This window comes from Oncorhynchus kisutch, linkage group LG1 (genome assembly GCF_002021735.2).
Source record: "Oncorhynchus kisutch isolate 150728-3 linkage group LG1, Okis_V2, whole genome shotgun sequence".
NCBI classification, from domain to species: domain Eukaryota; kingdom Metazoa; phylum Chordata; class Actinopteri; order Salmoniformes; family Salmonidae; genus Oncorhynchus; species Oncorhynchus kisutch.
Window position 1 is genome coordinate 39,753,665 of NC_034174.2, and position 14,597 is coordinate 39,768,261.

The following is a 14,597-nucleotide window of genomic DNA, read 5'->3' on the forward strand; positions in this document are numbered from 1 at the left end:
CTGTAACATGCAATACAAGCCTACTTTCTTATGATATCTACTAAAGTTGACACACAAAAAAAGTGATTGTGTGCATTGTAATGTGGGATATTGTGGGAGATGTACACTGGATTGAAGAAATGTCAGCGATGGAGGAGGCAACATAATGAGGGGCTTACACTACCACCACACATGGATGTTAGCCTCCCATGGGGGAGCCCCGGGGGCCCTGAGCCCTGCTGGACCCTCTGCCTCTTCCCCTACTCCCTCTCTGCTCTCTTTGTGGCCAGGTGGGGGAGAACAGATGGGAGCCCACTAACGAGCTGCTGATTGGCGGCTGGGCTGTTATGTACTGGATCCAGTCCTCATTAGCACCTAGCCACGAGATGACTAAAAAAAGAAATGTGTGGGGAAGCAGAGGAGTGACATCGTATCAACAAAAACTCTTAGTGCCTAGAATCTATCTGTTCTCTATGATTGTGATGGAAAATATACAGAGTATCTGAGAAGCAGCGAGTGATCTTGAATTAGTAGATCCCCTCTGTGTGGTCATGCATGTATAAACAGAATGTCATATTTCAAACTTCATACTTTATTTCAAACACATTACTTTGCAATACAATACTTAATACAGGCTTTTTGTAAATAATGTACTCTGTAGTTGGTATCTCTGAAAGACCACATACATATTGAATTCTTACATTCTGTAGTGTTTACTGATGTATTTTTCTCTGTGGTAATTCTCTGTGGTAATTCAATAATCAGTCAGTCATACATGTATAGTAATATACTTGGTGGTTATGATATCTCCCTTAAATAATGTGATATTTTTCATGCTTTCGTTAGCTGCCGATCTCACGGAAAAGGAAAGTAGTCACTCCATAAAGTGTTTACAACACATATTGCTCATGCGAAACTCATTGCTGTTCAAAAATAATAATGGACACTTGGCACCAGGCACACAGATTGGGTGACAGAATGCTACCACATTCAGGAGCACAGACTAGGTGTGGAGGACAACCAGTACAAACATGCTTACGGAGGATTATGTCTCTTAGGAATGGATTCTAAACTGAATATCTAGCCTAATATCTAGACACAACCATGCAGAGAGAGATCCATGCTATAGATCATGTTGGAAAGGTGCAAAAGAAAAGAAGAAGAATTATCCTGTGTGGGCTGAAGTAGTGTGTGGAGAATTTGATTGAGAGATTTGCGCAAAAGTCTGAGCATTAAGTCAGCATTCACCCCTAATTTCCCATTTGGTTAGAGCACAGTAACAGAAAACCTATACACTAACACTACAATATATTGCTAGAAAACGACTTAATGACTTCAATTGCATATTTATATGGACTCAGTTTGATGATATATTGCAGCTGTTGACAACATCAAATACTGTATTGCACTGAGGCATTAGGGCTAACAATGCAGGGTGGTGCCCTAAGAGAATCCTTAACTTAAAGATGTCCTCCAGCAATTTTTTAAACGTTTACTGTTGAAAAGATACATCCCAAGTATAAATACAGTAAAGTACACACACTAAAGGGTAAAAAGATATGTTTTGAGCAAACTTTGAGGAGTAGGGCATTTAAGGAGTTGGTCTGATGTGATTCCGTGATGTCATCGGCCTCCTCCTTGCTTGAGGAACAGTAGAGGAGCAATAGAGAACAAAAGAGGAAAGGCCCACCCCCCCACTTGTGCTATGTCATGACAGATTTTGACCACTTATTTAGATGCGCCTTTAAAAAAAAATATAAATCAGGTGCTAACTGAGGTGAAAAGGAGACTGGAGTACCACTTTAAGTCCTATATATTTTAGCTTTCATAATTAAGTATCTTGTATTTATTTCTACTCAGTAAGCTGTGTTATTGTAAAGTTGAATGTGCTTTGACGTGAACTGTGTACGGTTGTGTATAGTTGTTATGGACTCAATGATATCAAATGAATTGACAGCCATACACTTGGGCTTCCATACAGGACAGATTCATAAAACAACACTGAAGATTCTCACATAACCAGATACCATTTTCAGGTAGAATAACTATCCACAATGACTAACGGTAAATTAGGCATTTTACTGTAAAGTGCATAATAAAGCAAGGAACAAAATTTTCAGTTTACAGCATTGCCTGACTTTAACAGCACCTACTGTAACAAGATGACCAAAGAAATAGTTTAACAGAGCAAAAATATGGAAAAATGCCTTTTTGGTGTCATTATAGCAGCCATGCAACACCAAACATTGGGCTGGTGTGTAGGGGTCAAAAGGTCAAAGTTGAAAGAATTCACTTGATTGTCAACAAAATTGACCAATTGCTTTAAAATGGCTTTTTTCATAGGCGTATACTGTAATAGGTTTTCATTACAATTGCTTGGGTATTGGGTGTGTATTTTTATCCAGACTCATCAATAATGATGACATTAATATCTAAGGCCCTGATAACATAACCTTCTAAATTACCTAGTGCCATAGACATCTATGGTGGGTAACCCAGAGCGATAGGTATCCCTCCGTCTCTCCACAGACATCAATGGCTCTGTGATATCATAGCCTTCTAATTACCCAATACCAAAGATGCCTATGGCATCTCCATAGAGACATGGCTCTGTGTGCTAACCTTAATCCATATTCATTCTCTACTCACTGATCCCCCCCCCACCCAATCCTTGGCTTCAGTTTTCAGAAGTGCTCAGGATGCAGCCGGCCACCCCGGGGAATGTGAGAGTGCATGGGGTTGGGAGCGAGGAGGAGGGAGGCATCCCCCACCTATGTGGATGGCCAGATGGGCCCTCCCAGGATCAGCAAGCCTAGGAGCAGCAGGGGTAGAGGGGATAGAAGCGAGCGCAGGCTGGGGGCCGAGCTGGGGCTGCACAGGTCGAAGAGGCTGCCCTGGAAGCGGATCTTCCTGGAGTCTTCTTTCAGGGTCTCCCAGATGGAGCCCACCTCCTCCTGACACCCGGACAGTGCCGTCAGGGCACACGTGTGGAACGCCTCCCAGTGGCTAGGGGTGAAAGATCCATCAATCAAATGTATTTGATAAAGCCCTTTTTACCACCGACACATACATTGTCTCATTCATATTTGACATGAAAACATGCTATTGGTTACAATCTATTGGATTCAAGAATGTTATTGGTTTGATTTATCTGGCACTTTAATCGGCGCACATGCAAGGCTTCAAAGCTCTCCTGTAAACACACGGCTGAAGGTGTCTTATAGGAGTATTGTTTGTTGTATTATTGTTTTGAATGGTTGTTTTTATACTACTGTCCAGCAACACTGTAAATTATTGTGTTTTGCAAATCAACCCTCCTTTAGCCACAGAAATTAGATTATAAAAAAGAGCTGACGCTGCAAGGGGACATTTTTCACCCAGGAAAGGCAAGGCCTGTGTATGCTTTAGGCAGTAATATACTGTACTATAGTAATGGAATGCACACATTAACAATGTAAAAAAAAACAAGATGGCCTCAGAATTTCATTACTGCTGCAGCAAAGTCATAAATTATTCAGTACAGTGGCTGTGTTTCAGCACCATTCATTTCTGCTATCTCCCTCGGAGGTTACAGCATCTTTTTCTTCTCTCCACTGTTCTTCCGCAAGGTACACACCTCGCTGGATTTCAAAACAAGATCTGATATACACAAGCAGAAGGAGTATGCTTGGTCAAATACAGACGCTGTTCTATATACGTTCTATCTGCCTATGGTCGTAAGAGTAATCAGGTTCCATGAGATCCTGGTGCACTGCAAACGCAGACGTACAGTAAGTGCAGATGGATAGAGGATGCACACACACATACACACACACAGGGGCGGATTGGCCATCTGGCAATTCTGGCAGAAGCCAGATGGGCTGGACCATTTTTTAGTTGGGTGGGCTAGTTGAAATTGACACACTCAAAAATATATTTTTTTTACATAAAAATAAAACCATTGAAAGGTGACATGGCCGGTAGCTCATGGGCCTGTTCTCTGTTATAGTAATCACTAGTGAGCCTTTGGCAGATCAGTGGAAAACAACCAGCCTCCCTACCAAGATAGGCCAGCCTGGTTTTCTGATAAGCTGAGCTGAGATCAAACAAACTCACATTCAAAGTCATGAGCAAAGAGACCTGCTCGACTCTGTCATCAGTTCGACATCCAAGATCATGGATCGTAAACAATGAAGAGGGTGCCTACAAACATAGAAAGAGCACATTCTACATTGTCACCTCACTCAAACATTCTTTTTTTTGCGCAGCTAAAACCATGATTTGTTCAAACAGTAAAGCGCATTATCAACATGATTCCTGTAATGAAAGTGTCTGCCCTGCCCCTGTGCCTGTGTCCTCAGTGGGGCCTGTTGCTTTGATGAGCGAGCCATTCTCCTCGCCCTCTAGGCGTTCTGATGGTATAACATTTTAAATGCAAGGGGAAAACACAGCTTTGGAAGCTTTGTCCCCTTGTCCCTGTCGAAGAGATGAGGGTCTCAGCTTTCTGTCTGTATACTTTTTATTTCTCATCTCTCAATATTTAGCTCAATAGCAACTATTTTACAACCAATATATTTGATATGGCTTTGTGATATGGAGCTGCGTGTGTGCAAAATGCGCACTGGCCATTGCGAGAGCATAGGCCTATTAAAAAATGATAATAGTAAGGTCTCATAGCCCACAACTAGTAGCTATGAGACATGTAGCTTACACATTTGTTTTAGGACTTTACATTTATTGTTAGATAAATACACAGTGACCAGTTTATTAGGTACCTGGTTGGACCCCCCTTTGCCTCCAGAACAGCCTGAATTGTTCAGGGCATGGATTCTATAAGGTGTGGCGTTCAAACGTTGCTCTATTGGTATCAAGTGACCTAACGTGTGCCAGGAAAAGATTCCCCACACCATTACACCACCGACACCAGACTGTACTGTTGACCCCAGGCAGGTGTCAAGCCACGGCCACATGACTCACTGTCTGTAGGAGCAAACCATTTTTTGTGTACGGGATCGTGTACCTAATAAACTGGCCACTGAGTATACATGGCTACTGGCAGTAAGTATTATATTAAGTTAGCGATCTAGTTAATGTGTTTTGAGTTTTTACTTCCTTTGGTGTTGAACCCAAAATTAATTAGCCTATGATAGTGCACCTAAAGATGAATGTAATTAATCTCCATTGAAAAAAATAGGAAATTCTGGAGTGCTATTCTGACAGTAAAATATAGCAACGAGCCTGTAGTCTAAGTCTTTGTCACTGGTTTAGGATGCACATAAAAATATATTGAATCATGCATTCCTGCTTGGACATGTTAGATGGAAAAACGTATTTCTTGAATTCTTGAGTTGGCAAGGTGATATGGGCTAGTGTGGATAAAATGTCAGGGCCGAATTGTCCCAGTCCCTGTCCCAGTCCGCCCCTGCACACACACACACCCCTCTCACCTGCACACAGCTTCCACTCCCATCTCGCTGGTCACATTCTCTTGGTAGTTATCCATGCTCTCCCCCAACTCCAGAACACAGTCAGAGAAGTCCCTGTAAATATTCTCACACTTCACATCTGCCGCTGAGACTCTTGCCACAGTCAGGGACACTGCAAAACACAGAAAGAAAAATACATTCAAATGCATTAAGGAAAGAAGTCCCCTTTGTTCTCATAAGTTTCGTTGTACATTTCAGGCATTGCACTTACAGAGGCCAAATATAATTGTTTTATGTCATGATAGAATAACAATAGGCCCTTGTATCACCTTTATCTAGATATTTATCTACCTCCCTATTTGAAGCAAAGGGTGTCTTCTGAAACAAATGGGAGGATGCCAAAAGTAGGTCACCCTCCTTCTATGTTGTTCTTGGAGTTAAAATGGAGGAAACAGAGGAATATCAGCCCTCAGCATCCCTCCCAGGACTTTAGGAGATTTGGCAGGATACATTATTCTTCCAGTCATTCCAAATTGCCTCTTAATGTAGTTTTAATGACGAGGGTTGCATGGGAGATATTTGGCCTGCTTGGACAGTGTGATTTAGATACAATCAGCATAGGCCACCTGTGAGAATGATTGTCATAATTCTCTCTCATCTCCCTCCTCTCTCACACTCACTTATTGATTGCTTAGGGTCAGGGATAGGGTATCAAAGGTCACTGTAATAGCCACTGTCTGGGACATCAGCTTGAAATGATTGCTTTAAAAGCATAGAAAACATTGAAATTAATCAGGGATTGGGTTATATTGGGATTCTGAAGAAAGACCAACTGCTCCTAGATTTTGTTGGTTTGCCTGGATCATTTTCAAGAAATCTATTCAATTCCCAAGTCCCACTGCACTGTGGGCTGTCTCACATTCAATCCATTGCCCCCTGCCAAAAAGCAACGCCTTGCTAGATGTAAGGTAGGCAGTGGTTATATTACTATTTGTTCAATATGAATATTGTTTTAGTACACCAATATGATTCAGCTTGCACAGGTTCAAAAAGTTTAAAACCAGGAATAATTGTTTAATTTAACAGAATGGATATGGACATATGTGCATATGTGCAGACATTGCATAAAGACTTATGTTCTGAGTGAATGCATGGGATTAATTTATTAAACAAGAATGACAGATGTAGGGTAAGTGACACTACAATACTTTAAAGTATTTGTTGTCATTTGCTTTCAATTATTTGTGCATTAATACATGCTTTATACATCAACACAACTCTGCAAGTCTATTTTTGGCCAAAGAGCTTTAAAGCACTCCAAAATCTATCCTACAACACACACCTGAGGGATGATGAGTTATTGATAACCTCTTCAAATATGAAAAGGGCTCGTCACTGTCAAATAATTCAACTCTATTCTCACCCTGTATGCAACATCTAAATTTAGACTACACCCTTAATTAATAAAATATTACATATTTCATCCAAGATATTATAAAACGTGCAATACGAAAAAGTATTGTTCTACCAATAAATCTAAAATGATACTTTATCCAGCCTTACCTAATGCAATAAATGCACAAAATCTTGAAATCTTCACCGACGTAAATCCCATATCCCATATCAAACCCAGCGGAGGGTGCCTTGCGCCATCTGTGGGATCCAACAGAATCGCTCATAAATTGAGATAAAATCAAGGCGAAGTAAAATGAATCAATCAAAATAAATGACTTGTTGCGGCATATATGTGTTAACAGGAGGCGAATAACATTTGCCGAATCAGTTGCAGTTTATTCTCGATCAAAACGAATGGAACAACCGTGACGTTACCTGCTCCTTTCGTGCGTGCTGCCTCTCCGAGCGCTTCTCTCACTCACCTCATTGACGCTCCGCGCCAGAGATACGTTTAGTGCCATCCCATGTTTCTCATTTGCTGACAGTAAACAGACAAATAGCCCATTGGTACATATTTGGTCTCCTCAGTCGGTTCCCTGTTTATCTGACACCAGTCATCTTTTTCTTCGGAGAATAATACTGAGCAAAATCAAAAGACCAATTAATGTGCTTATTTCAGAACATCATACATTGTGGCATGAAAGAACATCACTTCAACTTTAAGAAAAGAAAAAAGCCAAATATTTCAAGAAAGTGAACACATTTCTTATCCAGATTTTTTGACCTTTTATTATTTTATTTTTTTAATTACAGCATTTCACCAATGTACTGTAGGTACATTTATGGTGGTATATGGTCTGGGATAAAATGTAACCTGACACTGACAGCAAGTCATGTTTGAAATACAGTTGCATCATTCATATTTAACAATGTAACTTGGTAGCGGGTGGACTTTACTTTCTAAATTCTCTTCAATGAGCATTTCACAGCAGCTTTATGATATTTCAAAGTATGACATGAACAAGGAAAGCTTTCCCTTGGAAGAACTTTGAGGTCACCATCTCAATTCCTGACTGTGTAGATGAACTGAGGGAGTCGTGAGGCACAGAATGAAATAGAACAAAACCCTTAATATCGTAATACTTCAGAAATTAAAGCATTCATTACAAAAAGTACAACAAAAAAAACAAGATGATTGAAATACTTGGTGTAGCATTACTGGTTTCTTTGGCAGGTATAACACTCCACGTCTCACCCATCTTTCATGGATCTGGCATGGTGATCCATTTACTCAGTCTTTAGTCTTATATCAGTCTCAAAATGTCCAGCTGGAGTGGTGTCTAAATGGGACACATTCATGACACCACTATCTTCAGTCCAAGAACGTTTGGTGTAGGCCTATGTATCGGGGGCATATCGGAAAAGCTCTTGAATAACTAACTAGGTCCACCCAGAGGTTGATGTTGGTTGGGTTGTTGGAGCTTGTGATGGCATGGGCCTTGAACATGGGACTGGTGGACATTGATATGAAGATGGCCGCATCATGGAATGATTTATTGATCTACTCCAGCCGCTCTCTTAGTGCGTTTCCTCGGGGAGGCTTTAGGGGATGCCGATGCCTTGCCTGTAAAAGAGAGAGAAAGAGAGAAACAGAGAGAGATAGAGGATGGTCAATGTAGAAATTTGAGTTGATATTCATCCCTGCACAGACAAGATGAAAAAATAGGATGCCTTTTCAACCAAAGTACGCTTCCAAAAAAGTGGTTGCATAAGCAGAGTATGAATTTGTCTCCCTGCACTCAGGAGGAAAAGCTATGGCAGAGTATCCAAGCTCATGACAAAGCTCAACTTACTCATGATGTTGAGGGTCTCCTGGGGAATCCAGCTGATGTCCACATCGTTCATCCCACCGGTGCCCGTCTCCACCTTCACTGGGAGCCTCTTCCTCTGCACAACATAGGTCATCACTTAATTTACCCAGGTGCTATTTCTTTATGTAACATTCACCACCCCATGTAAAGAGCTGGAGATATTTTAGAATATCACAATTTAGATGAAAATGTTGAGAAGACTCGTACCATCCTAGACTCCAGCACCTGGTACATGCCAAAGATCGCCAAGACAACTAATCCAGTCAGGAAGATGTACATGAACATTCTGGAGGAGAAACAAAGCAAAATGTGTAATATCAACTAAATAATAATATCGACAATATAACATTTGTTACCATATTTAAACAAATGTACCTGACATAAATTAATTTAACCAAATACGAGTATAAAAATATAATTGATGTATGCAAAGAAATGGTTACGTCTCTCCATCCAGTCCCTCCTCCAGCTCAACGATAGTGACGGTCTGGTTGTAAATGGCCATCTGGAAACCGTTGCCCTGCGTAACAGTCAAAACCCAAGATCAGCGCCTCAGCCCATACATTCCAAGGGATTTCTGAACATCTAGTCAAGAACCCTGGACTGGGTATCTTGAAGATGCAAGACACTCTAATAATAATGTATCAATCAACCAATCAATCTAGTCTCACCTCACTGTCCTGGTAGTTGAGTAGGATGACCAGGCCGAAGGGACGACCAGCCATGGACTGAGCAGGTATGAAGGAGTACTCAAAGGAGGCCTGCTGCTGGGGCTGGACCACAGTGCTCAGGGGCAAGGCTGTGAACTAGATACCAAAAACATCTACTTTTCTGATCAACAATAGCAGAAAGTTCCCAAAACTGCATTACAGGGTATTCCATGTACACTGAGTATACAAAACATTAACATGACCCTCTATTTCCATGACAGACTGAACAGGTGAATCCAGGTGATGTCACTTGTTAAATCCACTTCAATAAATATAGATAAAGGGGAGGAGACAGGTTAAAGAAGAATTTTTAAGCCTTGAGACAATTGATACATGGATTGTGTATGTGGTATGGTAGTAGGTGCGAGGCACACCAGTTTGTGTCAAGAACTGCAATGCTGTTGGGTTTTTCACACTCAACAGTTTCCGGTGTGTATCAAGCATGCTCCACCACCCAAAGAACATCCAGGCAACTTGACACAACTGTGGGTATCATTGGAGTTAACATGAGCCAGCATCCCTGCGGAATGCTTTCGACATATTGGAGAGTCTATGCCCCGACGAATTGAGGTTGTTCTGAGGGGGGAGGGGTTCCAACTCAAGGTGTTTATTTTCTATATTTGTTAACATATGGAATTTTTTAAGATGGTCACACCAAGGATCATTTAGTTATTTGATTTTTAATTCTAAGACCCCTTCAGATAACAAAAAAAAGTCTACAAAAATGATTGGATGAAACATCGAATTTGGCATACTGCCATTAGCCAATAGAAACACAATGAATAATAGATTCACTATATGGAACAACAGATAGTAAAAAAAAAACATCTAAAGGAAGTTTGTTCTGCTGCGTCTGTCCAGCATCTGAGCGATAAGGAAAATCAGGAAATAATTTATGTACAGTATTTATCCCCTTATGTTAGGCAGTAAACCATCTCCATACTGTAGTTCCATTCATTTTTTAAACTGGTACCAGGGACCTTCAGACAAGTCTTATAAGGTTTGTGGGCGTCCTAGAGCAAAACGGAAAACACCACTGTGTTCGTGAGCGTCTCATCACCATAAAGGGGTCATAATACTTTGTAGGCCAAACTGTTCAGTCGTTCTTCTGAGAAGACCGATTTTCGGGATGTCTCATGGTCTAACAAACACTGCTCTAGCTCTGCCACCCTTCACCGCAGATTCGGAAGGGCGATATCGGCGGATGTGGTGAATTGAGACGCAGCCCATGTAAAGAAAAAAACAGATATCTCTAGCTTAAACAGATGGATTTGAAGGAGATTTTTTTAATGTTAATTCGATTTCAGCTGGGGCACAGAAATTGTAGGCTAAAAGTTAAAATGACCTTTATGAATTATGAAGCATTTTGTGCTTTTCTTTATTACACAAATGCTTCAAAATTCACAAAAAGCAACATTAGCTGATGAAGATTATTTCATAGAACAAAATGTATAAGATCTCTTAAGCCTGTGTTTACAACAGGTGTTTAGCCAAAAACCCTACAAATTTACATTTTACCATAGGCTTTGTCCAACGAATCATGGCGGAGTTAGTACCAACAAAAAGACAACATTACTATTGCTCTCTATTATGGGTAACATATGTTATTGGGTTTGTAAAGGCTTTATAAGAAGTTTATATTCTAGTAATTGTTAGATAATAAATTGGAAGTAAACAGACTACAAACCCCATTATAATGTATAATGTGTTAGATAATGATGTGTGTTTTCAAGGGGACTTTCTATTTCTCAGATGAGGCATGCAAGCATCATGTGTCCCAGAACCCAGACTCACATTCTGGATGTAGAACTGGAAGTCCTGAGGGTAACGGAAGGAGGCCTCCAGGGAATGGACAGTGAAATCCTGGCTTCCCTTATTGGTGAAACCCACCAGAAACTTCGCAATCTCATTGGCTGGGAACTCTGGATGGAGGGCGCAATGATATACAAATTAAACCGTTGATGTGAATAATTCCATTCCATGCTGTCTTGCATATTTCCCTTTAACTTACACAGAATGACTGAGTAAAACGATATGAGTATCCATAAAGGAAGAGAAGACTTACCTTCCCCGGTCACAAAGATGATGGTGGTGTCAGCATCAGGGTGAGAGGTTACATCTCCAACTGCAGCATCTTCATCTAAGTCATCTTCTGATTCCTGAGAGATTTCAAAATGCAATGGAAAGAAACTAGATTAAATTCACTGAATTGAGAAAATAGTACTTACATTCATTTGGCAGGAACAATAGAAGCTGCTTTCATCCCAGTTTGAACAACATCACATACTGAGCCTGGGACCTGATCTTCCTCCACCAGCAACTCATCCTCCTCTTCCTCATCGACTGTTGCATGTGGGGCGATGTCTTCCGCAGACTCTTCTGCAGATACCTGGCCTGTCCCAACACAGAGAAGAATCCATTAGCGATGAATCCATTTTAACACATACATGTGAAATAAATTGTTATAAAAGCAGCCTCTGTCTGAGAACGAAGCCACTTAACCTGTGTGCCTGAGGGTACTATAATAGTTGATGACAGTTGTGATGAAAAACTCTGGTTGCACTTGCACCAAAAACAAACATAGGATCCATTGGATCAAATGAATGTAAAATACTGACAGCAGTAAATTGATACAAATGGTCATGAGAATAGCTTTATTCATTCATTGTGTAATACTATGATGGTGTATTACAATACTCTGTTCACAATGAATGTGTAGGCTAAAGGCTAAAACTGGGTCATGTTATGATTGGTAATTATTCGAAAATGCTGTATAAAACTTTGGATAGCAAATTGTAAAGTCGGTCATCATTTAGCAGTAGGCCCTTTGAATGAATTGGAACACTATGTAACAGACAAAGATACAACGTAACAGTCAGAGGCCTCATCACCGGTGTTAAAATGTGTCAACACTAACGGAAAGGCGATCCTGGGACACGTCACCATAGAAGATAGGGAAACCCAGCGTAGAGCAACAATATTGCCTGTCAGAGACATTTCGTATTGGAAATTAATATAATTTCATTCTTCCAGATAAGGTTTTCTTATTATCTTAAACCACAAAACTACATCTATGGTAATTATGCATTTGCATAAGCATGCGAGGTATCAATAAGCCTATATCGAGAGAGCTTCCCAAAGTTTTATGTCCCTCCTATAATTTGTTTTAAATGCATTTGTTTACGTAATTGATCAGACAAGGATATTGAGCATGAAGCTTTCTGACAAAGCAGTATTTATTTTGTTATATCACTGAATGAAAAACTGCATTATGCCACGTCAATGTTAACTTTGCTAAGTTTTCAATATTGCAATGAACTCTCTCTGGACTGCTAGTGAAGAATGCAAATTCGAAATAGTAAATTACTTACAGAACGACCTCTGGCCACATGGGAAAGTCACGAGGAAAAGTACAAGTATTTTTGATCCGAAATTAAACATTTTGCTGCCGTCAAGTTTGTAGCTTGCTACACATCAGCAGTCAGAGAAAGGTTAGCGAAGGGGTGGGATAAGAGAGTTTCTGAGACGCACCATACTATGCACATATTGGTGATGTCACCATTTTTTGGGGGAAATTGATTGAATCAACCTTATTTTACTAGGCTAATGGCAAGGCTCACACATTTGTGAGACACCCTAACCCTTCCCATTTATGAAATGGATGGTTGTGTAAAAATATTTGACTGCAAAAGTGGTTAGATTGAAAGATATTGTGACACACCCCATAAACCACTGCAGGGTGGTGTGATGGGCCCCCGATTTTTCTGAGCCAAATTTTTTAAAATAAATAAAAATGTTGGTATAATATTCGTTGTTGGAAATAAAAAGACTGTAAAAACACTGGGAAATCAGCTGCAAGTTATTTTAATGTAAGAAATCTGTTCTCAAGTATTCCCATGCACAATAGAGAGACACGTGATCGTATACAAATGTAAGCAAGGTTTGAAATGATTATGTTTTAGTCAAACATTATAACTGTTTGGGCTTCTTGCTGTCAATTTGCGATTTACAAATTATTTGTAATTATGTTCCGGCCCCCAGACCATCCGCTCAAGAACAAATCAACCCCCGGCTGAATCTAGTTGATGATCCCTGCCCTAAACTCAAAAAGTGCAGAATAATGCCTGGCTGAAGGGATGATGGATCGCATACAATCATGTAACCCAATATTGCATTTTTTAAAAAATACAACTAGTCAATTGTCTTTCCTACACACACAAACAAACATCATTAGGATGTCTTAATGCATCTTGGAAATATAGAGCTGTAAATACAAAATACAACAGGCAGAAATGTAAACTTGAATATTTATGATGATTATAAGCTTAACTTTTTGGTAGCTGACTAATAGACAACTTTCCAAGTCAAATTTGCTCTCATTCAGTGCTGTATGGTCCTGCCTAATGAAAATACATACAGTTACATGTTTTTTAAAATGTTGTGGCTATTGTCACCGGCTCTAAGGAAAACAAGTGGGCTCAGACATTGGAATTAGGTTCCTTGTGTTTGAATAGCTGAAGCCAAATAGTGTTTAATGTGTGTTCATGTTTAAAATGTCATTCACAGATTTACAGCATATCAACAGTGGACAATTCTGCAAAATATATCAACAAGCCTTTCACGACGCAAGCACACAGAAGCGTAACCAAGTTACAGGAAAGCAAACTGTAATACAACAGTCATCTACTCTAGAAGCGTATATGTACAACTCTGAACATTTCCTTATTTTACCCAATGAAACTAAGTGTGCAAGACTGATTAAAAGTGTTTGAGGTGACCAGAACATGAGAGTATCCTAACAGGGTGAGGAGACAAAGTAGCTAGTGGTGGTTGTAGTTCTGGCAGGGCCTGACGAACTTGCACAGCTAACTGGTCATTTTGGGCAAGCTGCAGCGACAAGGCCAGTATCTTTCCTGTTTGACAGTTTCCAATTCTAAAACAGTTGGGTGCAGGCACTCAACAGATGCAGCTTGCATGTCAACGAGGCCCATTGACTAACTGGAATGTTATCCCAGCCTGAAGGATGCAGGGGATACTCCAGTAGTGGAATGGTTGGTTGTCTTGTTGTGAAGGAGAGTCTGTGAAAGGGCTGTCACCAACAGACCTGCCATTAGATCTTTTTAACACCGAATTGAGTTTTTAAAATATTAAATGTGGAAAAAAGTCCTGCAGGTCACGTCCTACTTATTCCTTCATATTCCTTTGGAAGCTGGGTAGAATGATCATTTGGTCGATAT

The 14,597-nt window shown here is 40.2% G+C and overlaps 2 protein-coding genes across 2 annotated transcripts; both read right to left on the reverse strand.

The window, feature by feature from the left end:
- Positions 1 to 1,196: 1,196 nt before the first annotated feature.
- Positions 1,197 to 7,286, reverse strand: LOC109894146 (neuritin). Its single transcript, XM_020487392.2, has 4 exons — positions 7,215 to 7,286; positions 6,948 to 7,037; positions 5,406 to 5,556; positions 1,197 to 2,985 (listed from the first exon to the last, which is right to left on the reverse strand). The coding sequence occupies exons 2-4, from the start codon at positions 6,997 to 6,999 to the stop codon at positions 2,751 to 2,753; spliced, it is 438 nt and encodes a 145-aa protein (XP_020342981.1). The 5' UTR covers positions 7,000 to 7,037; positions 7,215 to 7,286; the 3' UTR covers positions 1,197 to 2,750.
- Positions 7,287 to 7,541: 255 nt separating this feature from the next.
- LOC109902434 (translocon-associated protein subunit alpha-like) lies at positions 7,542 to 12,917 on the reverse strand. Its single transcript, XM_020498819.2, has 9 exons — positions 12,732 to 12,917; positions 11,648 to 11,754; positions 11,426 to 11,519; positions 11,155 to 11,282; positions 9,322 to 9,456; positions 9,094 to 9,170; positions 8,858 to 8,936; positions 8,633 to 8,726; positions 7,542 to 8,403 (listed from the first exon to the last, which is right to left on the reverse strand). Exons 1-9 carry the CDS (start codon positions 12,799 to 12,801, stop codon positions 8,333 to 8,335), a joined length of 855 nt encoding a protein of 284 aa, XP_020354408.1. The 5' UTR covers positions 12,802 to 12,917; the 3' UTR covers positions 7,542 to 8,332.
- Positions 12,918 to 14,597: the final 1,680 nt, after the last annotated feature.